Here is a 20,229-nt window from a genome sequence, read left to right as displayed (position 1 = left end):
AAAAATCAAAGAAAGAAATATAAATTTGAATGATGATAAGCAATGTTCTGTGTAGAGTCGTTTCTCTGTCGGATACCCTCCTTAACCCTTTAATTGACATATACTACTAAGACCTTCAGTCTTACATTTATTGTGCTAATAGTGTACAGTCTCGTTGTTTGTGTTTTGCTCTTACCGTCACTTTTTTTTATATATTTTTTTTCCTTTCTTGTTTTTCCTTTTTTGTGTTTTGAGTTTGGTTATTTCTCTAAATTAAGAGGCATTACGTATATATACTGTATATATATATATATATATATAAAGAAATTTTGTAGCGCTTGAAATGATATGAAATGCTTAAATGTACAATGTGTATAAACTGGAAAAATAAAAAGATATTTAAAAAAAAACAAAAAAAAGAGTTTTGCAGTGTCTTAGAGCATATTCATGGATGGAGGAATGTTCAGGCGGATTGCCTGTCTCGCTTACCCTTGCAGTGGCAAATGGCACACGGTCCTGCTGTGGAGGATCATGAGGATGAGGGTGCTGTCGCTTCTGTCCAGGATGTTGTGTTGGAGTGTGCAGGTGCTTTCTCTAAAGAAGATTGGTGTCAAGCCATGGATGCGGATCTCACTCTTAAAGAGGTCATGCGTTTGGTTGTTTCGGGCAAACAGAGGGAGAGTTGTGTTGCTAGTTCAGTGCGTCTGTTTGTCAAGGTGTTGGAAGAGCTGACAACTTGCGGTGTTCATATTTTGATGAGGGGTGAGAGGTTCGTGCCACCTGGTAATTTTAAGCAAAGGCTTGTAGGAGTGGGCATATAGGTCAACGCCTCACCCAGAGGCACCTTAAAGCCCAGTTTTGGTGGCCAGGTATGGATGCTCAGGTGGTAGATGTGGTGGTCAGGTGTAGTGCATGCAAAGAGAGTGAAAAGCATCTTCAGCTTGGTAGCCAATCTGCCCTTGGTCACATTGCTAACCGGGGCTTGCCTTGGCACACTGTGTGCCTAGATTTAATTGGTCCTATGCCTGAGGTTCACAGTGGTCTTAGGTTCACCATGGTTTGTGTGGATTCTTTTTTTTTTTTTTTTGGTTAAAAACTTTTATTGAGCAATCACATAAAATTACATAGATGGGCCCACAACCACACGGGCTGGCCGCCAAGTCGCATAGTACGACACATGAAATAAGCAATCATTTCCTAGGTCAGGCCAAATCGTAGAACGAAATTGCTCAAGACATAGAACAGGATACAACAATTTTCTATATAAAACATGAAAATAAACAACACAAACATAAGGCGAGTGCAATAATCAAGACATCCCAAATAGCAGAGGGGGAGGTCACGAAACAGGAGAACAGAAATACACCAATGAGAGTCGGGAAGGCCGTGAGGGGGGGGGGAGCAGGGAGGACAGGAAAATCCTAGAACAGAGCGAAAAATTTCGGGAACGTCAGCCTAAGGAGACAGGGTAACATCGGAGGTGGCAACCAAGGGAGGGGTACAAATTTCTCCACGGTATGCATTCCATTGACCCCAAATTTTCGCCCACACCCCTGGCCTGCCCCTAGTCACGTAGACTGTCTTCTCACGGAACATGGACCAGTCCATGTTGTCCTCCCACACTGAAACATTAGGAGGTCGGGATGCGCCCCAGAGTTGCGCTATGTCACGCTTCGCGACCATGTAACCCAGGGTCGCCCATCTAGTCTGGGCCACAGAGTAATCGGAAGGTTCCCACACATTAAGCAGACATCGACGGGCCTCAGGCCGCAGGTCAACACCAGTCACCACAGTCATCAACGCAAGCACATCCACCCAATAAGCTGCCACCACAGGACACTCCCAAAGTATGTGCATAAAGGTAGCGCTCATCCCACAGCCACGCTTACACAAACCATCCGGGGAAAAACCCATCACGACCAGACGCGGACCAGTCACATACACCCGGTGGAGGATCTTAAGTTGCACCAAACGAAGACGGGCGGGAATGGCGACCTCCTTCGGGGAGGAGAGTGCCGACCGCCAGTCCTCGTCATCTAATTCCAATCCATCACCTACCCACATCTCTCGGAGTCGGACCAACAAATCAGCGGGATTATGAATCAGCTTCTTATAGATGAGAGAGATGGTGCTGTCGGGCAAGTGTCCATCTAGTATACGATCTTCAAGGGGGGAAGATTCGGGCAGGGCCACATCAGGAGTCAGAACCGAAGCCAAGGCATGTCGGACCTGCAGATACCGGAAAAACTCTCTATCATTCAAGTCGTATTCTGTCTTCAGGGCCTGGAATGATTTCACGCGACCATTCACACAAACGTCACCCACTTTACAAATCCCAATCACATCCCAGCGGTCAAAGCCCTTAGAAGACCAGAGACATCCCAAACGTTCAGAAGCATAAAGCGGGGTCGCCAGCGTCAGCCGATTCTCCCATCCCAAACTCACATTCGCTGCGCGCCACACGTTGACCGCTGCCCTGGTCGGGCCCACAAGATGGCGCCCGGCCGATCTGGAGTATAGCGCTCTATTAAAGTCCCCTCCCGGCAACTGGAGCTTATCCATCTCAAACGCCGGATCGCGACCCGGCGAGTACATCGCATGGTTAATGGCCGATAGCTGGGCTGCCCAGTAGTACCTCTTGATGTCGGGGAGTGCCATGCCCCCGTCGTACCAAGGGATAGTAAGTTTCGCAAGGGCTATACGTGGACGCCCATCCCAAATCAATTGTCTTTGCAGACTCTCGATTTCTCTGAAATAAGTAGCAGGAACATCGTCGAAAGAGTTCTGAAGGGCGTAGAGGAACCGCGGCAAAGACATCATTTTAAAGAGAGCAGCCCTACCCAGAGGAGACAGGGGCAGCTTACGCCAACGGGCCACATCCAGTCGCAATCTAAGAAGCGGGGGGAGGAGATTACGCTCAAACCGGAGGGAGGAATCCCGGGTAATAAAAATCCCTAAATACTTGAAGCCAGACTGGACCACCTGGATAGGGAATCTGGCCGGCAAAGAGGACAAAACACCTGAGAGAACATACACACAGGACTTAGCCCAATTAATAACAAGGCCCGAGTTAGCACCGAACGAAGTAAGAACATCAAATAAGACGTTCAAAGATTTACGCGGGGATGTCAGATAAAGAAGAATGTCGTCCGCGTAGAGAGAAACGCGGTCTTCAAAGTCCGGTGACCAGCGGATCCCTTTGAGGGAGGGTTCCCATCGAAGCCACGCAGCTAACGGTTCCAAGGCCAGCGCGAAAAGCAATGGAGACAGGGGGCAACCCTGACGGGTCCCTCTACCAAGGCTAAAGAGGACAGAAACTCTACCGTTCACCACCACTTGCGCTAAGGGTTCCACATACAACAACTTCACCCAGCCAATAAATTCAGGTCCAAAACCAAATTTTTCGAGAGCTGCCCAAGATAGGGCCACTCAACCGTGTCAAAAGCCATCGAGGCGTCTAACGAGGCCAAAATGGCCGGCTCCGTCAGAAGCCCCGCCCTCGCAACAGCGCCGTGAAGACGACGTAGGTTAAGAGCCGTGTTGCGATGTGGGATAAATCCGGACTGATCCGGATGAACCAAGTCGCTAATGACCGTCAGCAGGCGGGTTGCCAGGAGCTTAGCCAGGACCTTAGGCTCAACATTTAACAGGGAAATGGGCCTATAAGACGAACAAAGGTCCCGCGGTTTCCCGTCCTTGGGAATTACGACTATCGTAGCAAGACGCTGGTCATACGGGAGAATACCCCGTTCCCGGGACTCCAAAAACATGGCACGGAGATAGGGCGCTACCTTGTCAGGGCGTAGCTTGTACAGCTCAATCGGCAACCCATTCGGGCCCAAGGCCTTGCCCGAACGGAGCGAACGAATGGCAGTCGCTATTTCATCCGTAGTAAAAGGGGACTCCAACGAGACACGGTCCAGATCGGAAACACTGGGCAAAGCTATATCTCGCAACAAAAGGCGAGAGTCAGCCACATCTCGTTCAGACACTGGGGTATACACCACACGAAAATACTCAGCAAAACATTCCACTATTCCAACCTGGTCCGTCACTCCGACACCAGTCGACGACTGAATCACAGGCACAACACGATTCGCTCTCTCTTTCTTATCCAACCATTTACCCGCTTTGTCCCCCACATCATACAAACGACCCTGCTGTTCCCGGAACATCAGTCTAGCCGCATCTGTGACCAAGGATTTATAAGCAAATTGTTTCAGACCCAGGGCGTGGAGTTTATCAGAGGTGATCTCAGACTCTAAGTCGGCCTCCCTCTCAGCAATCTCTATCTCAAGGTCCACCACCTCCCGATTCCTAGCCTTCTTGGATTCAGCAATTAGAGAAAGGGCCTGCCCACTAATCACTGTTTTAAAGGCCTCCCACAGGGATACCGCCGAGGAAACCGACCCCTCGTTGTCCAAAAAGTAAGCATCGAAAGACTTAGTCAAAAGGTTTCGAGTCTCAGGGGAGGCAATGTACCAGGGGTTAATTGGAGCCACTCGGCCCACCGCCTTCACCCCTAACTCAAAACAAAGCCAGAGCGGAGAATGATCGGAGATGCCCCGGGGGAGGTGTCTGATCTCACGTACCGCCGGCGTCTGCGCCGCGGGCATCAGGAAATAATCCAGTCTAGACAGACTCCCGTGGGCCCCCGAATGGAAAGTGTATTGAAGCTGGGTAGGATGCAGGAGCCTCCAGCAATCCACCAAACCAAACGCATCCAAAAACCCACCTAACCACTGTTGGGCTAAAGGAGTATCCCTAGGGGGGTAGCGATCTCGTAGACCGGAGATCACAGAATTAAAATCTCCTGCAAGAAAAAGAGTACTATCAGGAAGGTCCAACAACACACGGCCCAAATCGGCAAAGGTAGAAATCTGTAGGCCGGGGGGCACATAAACAGTAAACAAGGAGAGGGTACGACCTTCATAGCGACCCACGAGGACAGCATAACGCCCCCGATCATCAAGGATCACATCATCAATAGCTAGGGGGAGGGAAGCCCGAACAAGGATACCCACCCCCCTGGAACCCGTGGTAAACCCCGAATGTGCAGCAAGGCGATACCCCCACCTATTCATCGCACGACAAGTATTGCCCACCAAATGAGTTTCCTGCAAGAAAACAATGTCGGGAGATAAACGGCGTAGACATTTTAACACCACACTCCGCTTAATGCGATCTCCCAGACCATTAACATTCCACGAAACAAGCCTCAACCCGCTACCCCCCATCCCACACAGCAACCCCGAAACCCCCCCGCAATGAGCATGACATAAAAAGGAGCAGAAGCCAGATTGATTCGCCTTGAAAACATAACACAAAAACATCAAACATCCCAACCACCCACCCCCCAACAATCAAGAAAACACCCCCCCACCCTGCACCCCTGCAAAATGCTAAATAGCCACCCCAACATGCAGTGTGCCTGTCGCCCAAGAACCCCCATTCTACAAAAAGAACCCCGGAGGAGGAAAGGCTCCGGCCCACCCGCCACCCCGAGTAAGACAGATAATGAGGAGAATACACAAACAGCAGAGGCACTGAGGCATTAAATCCCTGAAGAGTTTACTCTATTCGAGGGCCCAGGCGTAGGCGAATTGTTCAGCTCTCCACACCACCCTCAGCACCACCCGGGTGGGCGACGGACTCAGTCCCAGGAGATCGATCAGGCAGAGAGTCCATCCAGTCATTTACAGAATCAGGCCGATCAAAGAAGAAGGTTCGGTCGTTGTACTCAACGCGCAGCCTGGTCGGAAAAAGCATGGCGTAGCGAAGCCCCATGTCTCGGAGACGTTTCTTGACATCACGGAAGCCCATACGCTGTCTCTGGACCTGCTGTGAAAAGTCCGGATAGAAGTTCACCGTGGCGTTCTCAAAGGCCACCGGGCCCTTCACACGCGATGCTTGCAGGATAGCGTCCCGATCCCTATAATGGAAGAGTTTCGCAACAATAGGCCTCGGCGGGGCGCCTGGTTTACCCTTGCCCCCCGGAACACGATGGGCACGTTCCACAGCGAAAAACTTCGTCAGACCAGACGGAGAGAGGTGGTTCTGGATCAAGTCCTCAACAAGGAGATCAACCGAGTGAGGTTCTGGATTCTCCGGAACCCCGACCACGCGTACATTACAGCGACGTGCCCTGTTCTCAAAGTCCTCTCAGCGCCGGGTCATGAAGTCGTTCACCCTGCGAAGGTGGCCGACCTCCGTCTGTATCTCCGAAACGTCCTCCGTGAGACTGGATGACTTAAGATCCAGTGACTTCACCTTCTCATTGGTTTTCGACAGGTCAGCACGAATCAAGTTTACATCAATGGCCACGGTGTCGATTTTGTGGGCCAAAGCTTCATATTGTTGGCCTATCGTCTCCTTCATAGCAGAAATGGCGCCCATGATGTCCTGCAAAGAAGGCTCCGTTGACGCGTCCACAGGGAGATCAGCATTACTGGCTCCGGGCAGGGCGGTTCCGGGGGACCCCTTGGAATGGGTGTAGCGGTCCATCACGTTAGACTGGACCGGGCCCCCACGCAGGGGCGTCTTGGTCTTCCGAGTCTCTCGGTCCCCTCTGCCTGCCATATCAGAACTGCGTCACCAGGTGATTAACCAGGCTGGATGGAATGGCCACAGGAAAGTAGGGCCTCGGGACCAAAGAACCGCAGCTAGGGCACCACTAGTAGAAAGGCCAACAGATAGGAGAATAAGCCAGCCAAAGGCCCGACAGCCGTTCCGTGTCAGACCGCAGCCCAGGCCAGGCTCCTCTGCCAGATGGCTCAGTCTGAGGCAGAAACGAAACCGAAACTTAAGAGGGGGACCCACAGGTCGAATCCCCCTGCCGTTGTTGTTCAACTTCAAGACGGCCACTGAGCCTCACCCAGTCCCGGGCGTACCTCGCGAGTGGAGCCCGAAAGTTCGAACAGACGTAACTCCGGAACCCCGGGTCCAAATCGAATTCCAAAAAGTCCAGGGCAATCAGCCCAGTGTCCTCTACACAAATCCTCGTAAAAAGTAAGGATAAGTTCAGGATATCATGCCGGGAGTGGCGGGGGTCCGGGGAGCGCTGTGCTCACGCGGCCATCTCGGATGCCCGTCAAGCTCCTCCTCCTGGATTCTTATTCTAAGTGGCTGTGTGTAAAGTTCATTGAGGAGATTATCACTAGTGCCACTATTCGGGCTTTGAGGGATGTATTTTTTGAGGAAGGCGTTCCTTCTGTCTTGGTGACGGATATGGGTACTCAGCTCACTTCTAGGGACTTGGAGAAATTCTAATACAGCAATGGTATAAAACAGCGTACTTCATTGTATAATCCCAAGGGAAATTACATAGTGGAAAGAGCGAATAGTTTGGTCAAGGGGGTTTCACACCATAAAGCAATACAATGGAATGTATGTAGTCATTTCGTAACATAGTAATGTGGGTAATACAGTCTTGTTAGGCCTGCATAACGATGTATCAAGTCAGGACATCATATCAAAAAACGTTCTTCCCATTTATCAGTATTTGTCTCTAGCGCAAGGCTTTTACCCCTAACCATGCGTACAGTACCCAACTTCGAGGCATTCTATTGTATAAATACAACCCGCAACTCCATGATCTTACCGGAGCACTTAATAATGATAATCAACATATGTGCTGGCATTGTCTACCCCACGCTTGCTGGCACTATACCCTGTTCTTGCAGTGTGGGAGGGTCCTGCTGCTGCGTGGCCAAATAAGCTCTGAAAATGCCTCATATATCTCTGGGTCTGGAGGAGGGAGGGATCGTGGCCGCGTACAGTTCGCTTCTCATGGAGCAGGAAGCTAGACTGTTTAACCATCCCTTGACCGTAGACGAGGTTTTTCCGCCCCAATTAATTATGTTATGTTATGTTAAAAATGCTCTTTTATAGCGCACGGCTACTCCTAGGAGTGTCCCGGCGCTTTGACAAAGAGCCCTCAATGTAAGAAAAACATAATACTGCGAAAATAGAGAATTACAACTTCTCTCTTAGCTCGCAACAGACCGATGGCAACAAATTTGCAAATTTTAGAGGAAAATTAAACAACGTATCCTAGGAGGGCAATTTCTGGTAGGGGGACCATTGGTACATTTACCATACTGCTAATAGTCCTATGCACTGTCACCCAATATGTATGAATACACGGGCAGGTCCATGCCAGGTGGGCGAAGTCTGCGTGTGGTGCATTGCATTTTTGACCGTGATGGGGTCTGGATGGATCTATTCTGTGGACTCTGGATGGGGTTACGTATGCTCTACGCAGAAATTTGAAGTGTATCAGTTTATGGCGGCTATTAAAGGAAACATTTTTCGTCACTGAGCAGCAGGCAGCCCATTGCTCATCTGTAATTGGGTTGCCCAAGTCTCTCTCCCATGCACTACGGACCTTGTCATCATTAACTGGAATGATAGCAGCGTATGCCTTGTAGAGTTTCGATATAAGGTGTTAACCTCGCTCGCTCTCAATCACCATAGTTAGCGTAGTGAAGGATGGGGGTTCTAGTGGAAAGTCTGGGGTTATAGCGCGCAGCACTGGGTGTATTCTTAGAAGAGCAAACTTATCCATGAATGTTGCCTCTGGGAATTGGGACATATTGTCAGGATCGAAAATATGGCCGTCTGGAAACAAATCGCCCATTTTGACAATGTTGAATTTAACGCATGTTCGCTATACAAGGTTTTCCCCGGTGATTGGAACCCATTTGGCACTTGGGAGCGGTAGTGCACAAGAGTAAAGGATTGGAGTGTTAGTAAGTCGCCTTAATTTCTCCCAGGCCCAACTGGTTGTTGATACCAGTCCGGATGTAAATAGGGAATTCGGCATCGGGGTGGTACTATGTCTGTGCAAAGCTGCACTGGGCAACTAAATAATAGAGCTGCAAATCCGGGACGCCATTTCCCCCTCTGTCACAAGGTAGTGTCATGATTCGCCATCGAACCCGGGCTCACTTGTCGCCCCATACCAATTGTATTAGATATGAACGTAGAGTCAAAAAGAATCTATTTGGCAGGGGAATCAGGATATTATGAAATAAATACAAAAACTTAGGGAGTACGACCATCTTGATAAGGGCCACCCTACCAGCCAAGGACAGTGGAAGCTTGAGCCACTTGTCTATTTGTGCCTCTAGTGCGTGAATTGCTTGTCCGTAGTTGCGACGAATGATCTGGTCAGTGTCTAAATGTATATGTGTTCCCAAATATTTAAACACGTGTAACGACCTACTTCTCTGTATGTTTTGGTGCTTCTGTCAGTCACCAGGTCATTACTTACCACATCCTTTCTCAGGTTCCAGAAAGACACCACATTTCACAATACTTACCCAAGAAAGGAATAAACACTGACAACATATAAGACCATTGCTGAGGAGCTCGCAAATAACAAGTCACAACACCTCCCAATCCAAGAGGATACGCAGAAATTCACAATACCTCCTAATCTAAGAGGGTACACAGCACATGCTCCTCCTAGCAATGTAATTTAGACATCCCTGATGGGAGCCGATTTCCCTCCCGTATCAACAATTACCCATTAGAGGGGAATTGCCCATCCCTCTGTAAGTACTTGGTAAAAAAAAGGGTCCCGACCTTCCCTCACAAGGAATGCAAACAAATTATATGCTCTAGGGTTTCTTTATTACATGATAATAGGATGACAAAAGAAAGAAATAACTAAACATCACAGTACATATACATAGAGCCTGAAAATAAAAGCATAGTTAGATAAAGTTAGATATACATGGAACACCTCACCATAATCTTAGGCATCTTGTCATCTGAAGAAGGGTCTGTCTCTCTTCCCTCTCTCTCTGGTTGGTTCCGGACTCTCTGTTGCACAAACACGACTGCACGTCTGCACCGTGATGTATCATCAGACCGCCAAAACACCAGACCAGCATCTCAGCATCACTCCAGCATCTCAGAATCTCAGAATCTCTGAATCTCTCCCTCTCTCGGACCCCCTTTCTCTAATATAGAACTCTATCCTCTATCGAAGCTTCTGGAAGAACCCGCCTACCTTTCTCACAAGATTCCTGTACCTTTCCACACCAAGCACCCAACAGCAGCTGGCCAAGCGTTTTGTTATGGCGCCAATGCGAAGAAGGCACATTCCTCCTGATAAGAACTGGTCTGCTCTGGTTCACTGCCGGTGAACAACACATGTAATCTCAAATATCACCTCTCACCTACAGAGGCTCAGAAGATGGCTGCAGTTTAGAATATGGAGTTGCTCAAGCATAGGCCTCTACTACTTGGAAAGCAGAATGATATTATACCACGTCAAAGCCAATAGGCTAAAGTCATAATTCACCTAACTCAAATAACACTATGCACTTAATCCCTCAGTATCCACTATGGAGCACCTGTGTGCACCATCACCAACAACACTGCACCATGACATCCCCTACCTTCTATTCTTTGGCAAGATTATTCTAATGCAAGACCATCCTACATTAAGGCTAAAGTAACATAGCACACTAAAGTCAGTTCACAATGGTGGTGATCGAGGGTCATCACAGATCATCAGACCACTAAAGTGGCTCATGCACTACAACACGTCTGTGCACCACTCCAGCGGGAACTCCAGGTCCCAACGGACTGTGCCTTTCGTAAGGGGAAAAATCACAGATTTGTGCCAGTTTATGCCTAGACCTGAATATGCACCAAATTGCAGAATTTCTCGGATAAGAGGTTCTAGGTTGACCTGTGGGTTGCGAACATAAAGTATAGTGTCGTCTGCATATAGCGAAACTAACAGCGGAACTTTGTTGAATTGTAATCCTCTATGCAGGTTTTTCTCTTGGAAATGTCGCATCAGCGGGTCCGTTACCAAAATAAATACAAGGGCGACAGTGGGCAGCCTTGTCTCGTACCTCGCGAAAGGGTGAAGGGAGCGATAGTGTGCCATTCAGTCTGAGCCTGGTGGTGGGTTGGCTGTATAGCAGTGCCGTAGTAGCAATGGAACCGACCGGCATCCCCATGCGTTGCATGATTGATAGAATGAATGGCCATTCAAGGGAATCAAATGCTTTTTCGGTGTCTAGTAGGATCGCGGCTGCTGGGACCTCAGGGTTTATTCTATGAAGGGTGTTAAATAAGGTACGCAGATTGAAAGCAGTAGAGCGGTGGGGAATGAAACCTGATTGTGCCTGCGATATTATGGATTCCATTAGAAGGGAGAGTCTACGGGAGAGAACCTTGGCCAGTATTTTGTAATCTAGGTTCAAGATTTAGAGCGGACGATATGAGCCACAAAGGAGGGGGTCCTTCCCAGGCTTGCAAAGTAGGAGGCAAAATCTGTCTCTCCAAAGCTTCAGCGTATACCTCCAGGCGTTGCGGAATCAGCAAATCCTTGAAGGCCTTATAAAAGGCACCAGTGACACCATCCAGGTCAGGGGCTGAGGAGGATTTAAGGCAGATATGGCTTCGCCAATATCCGTTTTCGAGATGGGTTTGAAAGATGGAACCTTGGGCCAAGATGCATCCATAGTGGAAATTGAGAAGAAGAAGAGTATTGAGCCAGGAGATTGGGTGAAAGTTAAGTCAGGTAGAGTCTCAAGAGGGTTGACAAAGTTTAGAGTTCTTTCAAGGTTGAGCAATCTTTTGACTTTATGTTGTCTTGTAGTATGGTGAACACTGGCACAATCGGAGGGTTGCTTTATATCAGAAGTGCGGAGTTTGTACTAGGAGTGATTGTGATGAGGTTGTCCATGGTTCTATGTTCATGAAGGATTGTGACTTCACTGGCGGCCCTTCTTTCAATCACGACCAAGGGGAAGGAGTGAGTTTTCAAAGAGCCATTGTTGATTTAGTGGTTCCTGAAAGTCGGAGTGTGGGCGGATGTGGTTGTAGTGAAGGGAAAAGGTGTAGAGAGCACAACGCTCCTATGTATTTAAATGACTATGTTTGTTAATCCTTTAGAGCGCAAGGCTCCTATGTATTTAAATGACAATGTTTAGTAGTCCTCAGTTTTTGCTTTGTGCTCTTGTTTCTGCTTTCCTTTTCCTCTTTTCGCTTCTCTTCTTTCCTGTTTCGTCCTTCACATCTTGTTCTCATTTCTCTTTTCACTTTTCTCTCTCTTTGAAGAAAAGGAGATGTGTTGTAATTTGATTATTCTTGTTATGTCTTACATGTGGAATCGGAAGGATGTCAGATTCCACATGTCTTTGTAATTGATTTGGGATTCCATTCTGGTCAGTTGACCGCTGGCCAGGATGGGATCGGGTTGAAACCGACGGTGCTAAATAAAAGTCTTACCTTCTTGTCCAAGATATTTACTTCAATTTTACCTCACCAAAACGTTTTTCTTCATTATCACTTACGAAAGCACTTTCAAACATGTGTGTTCAGAATACCAATTGTATAAATCCCTATTGTGTTTCATTTAATATACTATAATGTTTCTCTATAATAATTTGGGTTAGTACAGGCTTTAGAGGAGAATTGTCTTGCTTCTTAGGGCCATATGTATCAAAGCAAAATGGGTTCTCAAACGCCGAAATTCACAGAATTCCGGCGTTTGCGAACCCATTTTCGCTAAATGGTATGTATGAAACATTTTTGGTGCAAAATAAGGAATCGCTAAATTTGCCATTCCTTATTTTACGATTGCATTTAAGGAATTGTAAATTTCCCGATTCCTTAAATGCAATGTATCAAGGAAAAAAAAAATCCAAAATGCCATTAAGGAATCGCAAATTACCACCAACTTCTAGTTGGTGGTAAGTTGCGAATTCTTTTAAAAAAGCATTTATTTAAAAATCAAAAGGTGCCATGTGACGCTCATACATGCCCTTAGGGCATGTATGTGCGCCATATGCGCACACGTCATTTTCAGGGGTGCAGCAGGGTGTTCTTGAGACACCCCTGCACCCTTGAAAATATTCACAATTTGCGATTAGTAAATTGCGAATCACAAATTTCCCCTTCATTCCTATGGGCCTCCTGGCCCATAGAAATGAATGGGAAATTATTCCTTAATTGCGATTAGCAATTTGCTAATCGCAATTAAGGAATTTTAAGGAAATTAAAAAGAAGCGATTTCCTACATACATACCATTTTGCGATTTCTAAATAGCGATTCCTTAAAAATCGCTATTTAGGAATCGCAAAACGGAATGTTGATACATATGGCCCTTAGTTCGCTAATGGTTCATGTTGAAAAATTATAATTTTTAATAAAGTACTTCTCAGTGTATTGCTATATTGTGACGTATTAATGTAAAAGCTTCTACGTGCTAAAGAAAGAAACCTTTTTGAATTTTTAAGAGACATTATCATATGTATGTAATTTTTGTTATATGATTTACATTTTCAGGGCTCTGCTCATGCACAGGTTCCAAGATCCGAGCCATACCCTTGACTCTGCTCTTCCCATTACGTTATTGTTTTGCCCATCTCTAACACAATGTATAGGGTTATTGTCTCTCTTCCCAGCTCTTAGGTGAGCCTCACTTACACCACTGACTTTTTGTTAAGTTCTTGAGGTATGCCCCTCTACACGGTCCTTCTTCTAAACTGATATCTCTAGCAGCACAGGGCTCTGCACCTTAGTCAAGCACATAGCAGATCATTTCGCAAGCACACAACAATGAAAAGCCAGTGATTAACATGAGCGGACAGGCAACCCCCCCATTCTAGCTGAAATAGTGAAAAGATTTTCCCTGACTTAAATGACCCCAGGTTTTTGTCACACATTCACTTAAAAATATTAGACCACACACACACATTCTAAGACTTCGGGCTACAGAAAGTACAAATGTAACTCATGATTACGTTCAATTCTTGTGTTGTTTCATCACTTCTAGTTCGTGAAGATTTGAAATAATGTGTCAATACAATTTTTTTGGTCTTGTAGGTTTACACAGTTGAATTCCTCAAAGAAAATGACAGCAGCTGTTCCAGATGTCGTAACCGAAAACCTTATTGTTATTCGCTCTCATATTCACAAGGATACAGTGTTAGCTGGTTTCGAGGAGCAAAGGAAAAAAGACTTTCTTTGTGATATCACATTAATTGTGGAAAATGTGCAATTCAGAGCCCACAAGGCAGTACTCGCTGCCACTAGTGAGTACTTCTCTATGATGTTTGCAAGTGAGGGTGAGATAGGTCAGTCAATTTATGTTTTGGAAGGGATGGTTGCTGACACGTTTGGTGCATTGCTAACTTTCATCTACACTGGGATTCTCAATGCAAGTCAAAAGACAGCTGAGCAAATTGTCACAACCGCACAACTCTTGAAGGTGAAAGACTTGGTGAAGGCCTTCACAGACAATCAGAACATTTGCTGCCCCTCAGACACCTCGATCAGTATGTTGGGTACAGTCTCCACTAATGCTGGAGAAAAGGTATTTGGGGACGTACCTAAGCGAAAGCGTGGAAGACCGAGGAAACTTATGCAGTCTCAACAGGGAAAGCTAGGAAAGATGACTGCCAATGATACCCACTTTATAGAAAGTGGTGTGGTTCATGAGAATCTGAACGTAAAAAAAGGGCTCTCAGAAGAAAATATTGACTACAATGAAAATATGCGAGAAAGACCGAAAGTTGAGGCAACTGAGCTCACTAATGTATCCGTACCTTCAGACGGACCAGTGGCAGATGAGAATTCCAACCCAATATCCCACTGGAAAGCAACCAGTCGTAGCCGCTGCAGTAAGCGAAGGATACAGAGGTCCATAAAGCTTAGAGATTATAAACTTTTGTGTGATGATGATGATCAACGAGTAGCAACAGGAGAGAAAAAGGGAAAAGAGCCTGAGACCCAGTGCAAAGATTGTGGCAAAGTTTTCAAATATAGTCACTTCTTGGCTATTCACCAGAGGACCCACACAGGTAAGACAGTTTGCACATCATGTAAAGTAATAACAAGCAACTGTATACTATAACTTAGCTATCAACTTTCACCATGGTAAAAGTGAGACTTTCAGCCAGCCTTGACTTTTTTTTCCCTTCAGTTGCACTAGTCATTACAGATCCATGCCTATAGTGGGTTACAGTGAAGCTACAAATCCTAGCATGCTTATTGCAGATGGCTGGCTAAAATTCTCCTTCATGTCACTGGCTTAGCTGCTAACTATGGGTCAGACTTGACAGTAGATGTCTGTCCTTAAGTGTTTTTGTTCATTTGTGCCCATAGTGGTACTATCATATTTAATGGGTTATCAGCAAATTTGTGCCTGACATCATTGTTAAAACAAGCATTGGCAAAGCCAGCAGGTCTCGTCTTTTTGACCTAACGGCTTTGCCAGTGATTACCGCCAATGCCTTGCAGAATTGATAAAAAAAAAAGAATGAAAAAAGGTATGATGACATGTACATGTGCATGCACAAATATGCATCATGATGCTGTGGCAGCCCAGCGTGATGACAAATGCGCAAACGTATAACATAACTCTGCTGTCATTTACTTCATTTTTTTATTTAATGTTCCAAGATATTGAAAAAAAGCCAGGGTAGGGGAAATAAAGAATGAGTTGGGGGTGGGAAGGAGTAATGTGGATCATGTGATAGGTTGGCTATTTCGCGGGCTGGGGGGCAGAGTACAAGGGAGAGAACAATCCTGTGCGTCTTATTGGAGTTAGATACTAAAAACATGCTAAAAGATAATGGTGCTGGCACAAATCCCACTGGTTTTGGTATGTTCCACAATAGGTGTTGCAACAAGTGTCAACAACAGACATCAATTTCTCTGGATGCCGACCTAAAACGATTGCACACTTACTTACTGGCCTCAGCCTGTGGTAAGTTTGAGCCATTAATAGTAGAGTTTCAGGAATATTTGCAATCCCCCCTCAAACACCTTCTCATATCATAAACTGTTTTAGTGTAATGGGTTGCATAGTCTATTTTGTTTGAATCACTCTTTTGCTAAAGAGCTTTTAATAAATTACAATTGAAAATGACTGAAACATTATTAAGTTATAACTGCTCCTGGACATCCGCCTTACCACTAACTATCTAGGCTTAAGGAAAAAACTTAAAACTCTGCTTTTTAAATTCTGCACCCCATATCCATATATGTCCTTAGCGCGGAGATACCCCATACAGGGTGATTCAGGCACTTTATAAATGATATAAATAGATAAATAAACACTATGTACCAACATGAAGTAACGAGAAACTAAGCAGTGGAGAGTAAGTGTCCCTTAAACGTAGAAGAAAAAGAAGAGATGGTGCAGGCAGACCATAGAGAAATGGGGGAAATGTCAACATTCTAGAGGCCTGGTGCACGAAGGAATAGAAGTGCTCTTTAATAAAGAGGATGAAGAGTGGAAAGAAGATTCTGGAAGCACACATGATTAGATACAAGGAAAGATAGATTTGAGGGAACTGTACCATACGCACATTTCTACTCAGTGCAAATGAAGCAAAAATTAAGACTGGCAGAAGAATGTAACCTTCAATGTGAGGCAAGAGGACAAAAATACAAGCGGCTAACTCCAATCAACTGATTAGCCTCGAGACAGAATTGAAGGCCATATTTTATTTATATTGACTACCCTGAATAACTGCAATTCGCAAAGGTGGGCAATGTAAGTATTGTGGGTAAAGAAACAAAGGGAAGAGACAAAGATAATGCCTAGGGACTGAAATGAGGGAGGCGAGGAGATGGAAAGCAAGGTAAACAGATGACTGAGAAAAGCAATCACAAGATGATAATAGATTAAAAAACTCCGGGCTTACTTGAGTCATTCAGTTCTGAGCAGCTGAAATACACGAATACGAGTAAGACAAAAGAAGAAGAGGAAAGATAATAACATAGAAATTACTAGCATAACATTGGCAGGAAAGAGTGAAGAAGTGTAGAGAGAAGAAAAAGGAGAACAATTGATGGAAAATAAGAGAACACTTTAAGTATATTTGTCCAGAAGATTTCAGTCAAGGTCTATTTTTTAATAAACATGAACAGTTATTTTATGCCACAACCACGTGCATTTCAAGTAGAGTAAATGGTGCAATCAACTAGTTTATCTGAGGTAAACAAAGCCCTAGTCACAGAATGTAAAACATTATGAGGGAAAATGTATAGGGATTGTAAAGGATCACTTGCAAGCTTGCCTTTTTGGCAGGAGGGAGGAAGTGGACAGCAGGGAGCAAAGAGCTGGCCAGTTAGAACGTCTTAGAATCCAGCGGAATGGAATGCAATAAATGCTTAAAGCAAGTACAGGCCAATTTCCGTTTTTGTCAGGTAAAAATTGGATAAAGTTTATTTGTGCATTTTTATAAAACTCTGCTCATTGAAATTGGTGCATCATAAAACTTTGGATTGTAGCGTACATTGTTTGGTCTGGATTCTACCTGTCGTTTTGGCAAAAAAATTACATGGAGGTTTGTATTTAGAAGCTGGTGCGAGAATTTAACGTGACAATGCAAATCAGTTGTTCGTGTCTGAAAGCAGTGTTTTCCTTCTTGATAATGACTCTGCTGTTACAACACACGTATCTAAATGAGTTTTAATTTCTCTGAGAGAAATTACTTCTAAATGGGAATAATTTCCTCTTGTTAGGAAAGAAACAACCAATGCATGGTTTAATTGAAAGAGATTTGAAGTAGTAACTGTATGGTTTTACCCATATATTTCAGGGGAGCGGCCTTTTAATTGCAGCGAGTGCAGTAAAGGCTTTTCGCAGAAGCACTCTCTTCAGGTTCACGAGAGGATGCACACCGGGCAGCGGCCATACACCTGCACTGTTTGCAGCAAAGCTCTGACGACGAAACATTCGCTTTTGGAACACATGAGCCTTCATGCAGGTAAGCATTCGCCATTGAAGGGTACTGCATCACTGGGCTTCATCCCCATAATAACAAATAGACCAGCTCTGCCTGCCATATAGCCTCAGCTTTGTTTTCAGAAAATTGGTGGTCAGTTTAACTTGGTCAAATAGAGAGATGAGGTTGCACCTAGAAGGGTTCCATGCCAAATAATTTGTTTGTGGGAGACTGCTAAGACTCTTGAGACGCAAAATCTTTATCTATCGAAAGTGTTGATTTAGGTTACGAAGAGATCACCCAATTTATGGACTGGAGCATGTTTAATATGCAGAAGACACACAGAAGGGATATAAGGCAGCCGTGGGGTGCACACATGGGCATCTAATGCATCACACACAAATGTGGGCTAAATTGTTACGTGGACCTGCCTTTGTGATGTTTTAGGAACCCACATAGGCAGCATATTGCTGCCCTTGTCTGTGTCCATGAATGTGTTGTAGGAGTTTTAAGGCAACAGCAGTGAGTAAAGGTGGTTTGGGTCTTCTCCCACTTCATCTATTTTGCTCTAAGGGAATAGAAGGCTCAGTGGCAAGAAAATAAATGCAGCATCACATTATTTAGATTCGCAAAGCAACCTTGTGATGCTGGGGGCACGATCAAGCACATAAAAATATGTTGTGACTAAATCCTGGCAGCGCAAACACAACACTGTTGGTGTTCCTCGCCATTCTCAGAGCACTGTAAGCTGCCTAACAAAATCATGATCGGAATCCTTTATCAAAATATAGCAGGTATTATTAGTTCATTGTAGTGCAGAGAAAGATCCGTCGTTGGAAGATGTTGGTATGGCAAAATGCAACTTATTTAACTTAAGACAAATGTAGAATGTCCATTTATTTTTTCAATAGCAACCAACCACCTTTGGGCATGTTTAAGTCCAGAAATGCCTTCCCACTTTTCCATACACTTCTCTGAAGCCGAAGTACTTAAAAAACAAAAGTGCAACTCTTTTTGTAAACTGGTAAATGCCCCGCAGCTGGAGCATACTCATTGGTATTCTTGGACATCGTGATTACCAGGCCAGTTCATTGGTGGTGCGCATTATAACCCTGGGGGAGGAATTTTATGCATCATGCATTTCATTACATCGCACAATAGCTGATGATGTGTAAGGTACAGTATATTGCATTACCACTTAGGATATAGTGATCCTCTAACGGTCTTTCCGGAACAAGCTTACAGGTACTAACAATGCTTGTTGTGTATGCATAATGTCTTTACAATGTGGTACGATTTTCCTGCATGTTCTTATAGAGAAAAGCATACACAGATTTTTGCATCTCCACCATGCAATTCACTATCTGGTTTTATTCTGTTCTTTTTGTAAAGTCCCTAAAGATAGGTGGTCGTCATGCTACCATGCTTAGCAACAGCTCTCTAAGCAACTGAGCCAACTAACAAGTTAATGGGTGTTCCCACCTACAAATTAATCATCATGAACCCTTACACACAGCAGTGGGTCATCAAACCATCTCTGCTTAGCAGCCGTGGTAACTAAACATAAAACTGACTAACGTCGTCTCTAACATGACGGTGATGCCCATGTCAACATGCATGGGAGCAGTACCTGCCTCAGGGATATATTGTGTCCGATGAGCCGGTGCCAAGTAACGTGGGCTGTAATAAGGAATGAGGGAACGTTTTACATAGCTCAGCTGATACAGATATGAATGTATGATGGGCTTTTGCTATTTTTATATTATTGTGCTCAGTTTTGTTCGCCATTGCTAGTATTTGTATTATAACCGTAATAGTTCTGATTCTTGTTCTGCAATTGATTAAGGTATATTAAATTCCTTTTAATAAAATCTTTTGTGTGTCTGTACTGAATTGGAAGGGTATGAGAACAGGATAAGCACCTAAAAACCCGCTGAGTTCTTTGTAAGTTTTGTTCTCCACCAAAAGTCTCTCTTACAAATGTGGATAGCCCACGGGGAAGAGTGTGATATGCATGTCTCTTTTCTCTTTCGCCACAGAAAGATGGGTATATTCAAACCTCAGGGGGCTGGGAACACCTAGCTATATGTTGCTGAGAAAAAAAGGGGTGGGGGTGCGCAACAGAGCGATTCCTCTCATTTTGTTAGACAGCCAGTGCAGAATTTGTGGGACTAACTCTCCTAGTTGCTGTTCGTCCATTGTCAATTGTTTTCAAATCAAGGTTTTTCTTTTTTTGTGCAGGACAGAAAGCCTTTACTTGTGACCAATGTGGGAAGTATTTCAGCCAGAAGAGGCAGCTAAAAAGTCACTATCGAGTACACACAGGTATTGCCTATGGAAGGATGAGGGTATATCCTGAAACTGACCATACTTCAACAGATTTTGGGTTCACTGCAATATTTATTACTTGATCAGATGATGTCTTTCCAAAGGTGTGATCATGCTATAAATTCCAAGCTAAGAGTATACCACTTCAGAATCCTTCATACCTCAAACAATTAATACTTTTTAGAAACGGCAGTGATTATATCCGACAGA

The 20,229-nt window shown here is 45.0% G+C and overlaps 1 protein-coding gene across 2 annotated transcripts in view; it reads left to right on the top strand.

Annotated features, from left to right (window-relative positions):
* The window catches only part of ZBTB24 (zinc finger and BTB domain containing 24), a 191,147-nt gene that overhangs the window by 102,112 nt on the left and 68,806 nt on the right, over positions 1-20,229 (top strand). For both annotated transcript variants that reach the window (XM_078648401.1, XM_078648400.1), the window contains exons 2-4: positions 13,838-14,814; positions 17,566-17,733; positions 19,933-20,016. In XM_078648401.1, the coding sequence (XP_078504527.1) occupies positions 13,866-14,814; positions 17,566-17,733; positions 19,933-20,016 (1,201 nt within the window). In that variant the 5' untranslated portion in view covers positions 13,838-13,865. The remainder of the gene's footprint in view (positions 1-13,837; positions 14,815-17,565; positions 17,734-19,932; positions 20,017-20,229) is intronic.

The sequence above is a fragment of the Lissotriton helveticus genome, chromosome 6 (assembly GCF_964261635.1).
Source record: "Lissotriton helveticus chromosome 6, aLisHel1.1, whole genome shotgun sequence".
Taxonomy (NCBI): Eukaryota; Metazoa; Chordata; class Amphibia; order Caudata; family Salamandridae; genus Lissotriton; species Lissotriton helveticus.
Note: the sequence above shows the minus strand (reverse complement) of the source record. Positions and strands in the feature narration are given on the sequence as shown.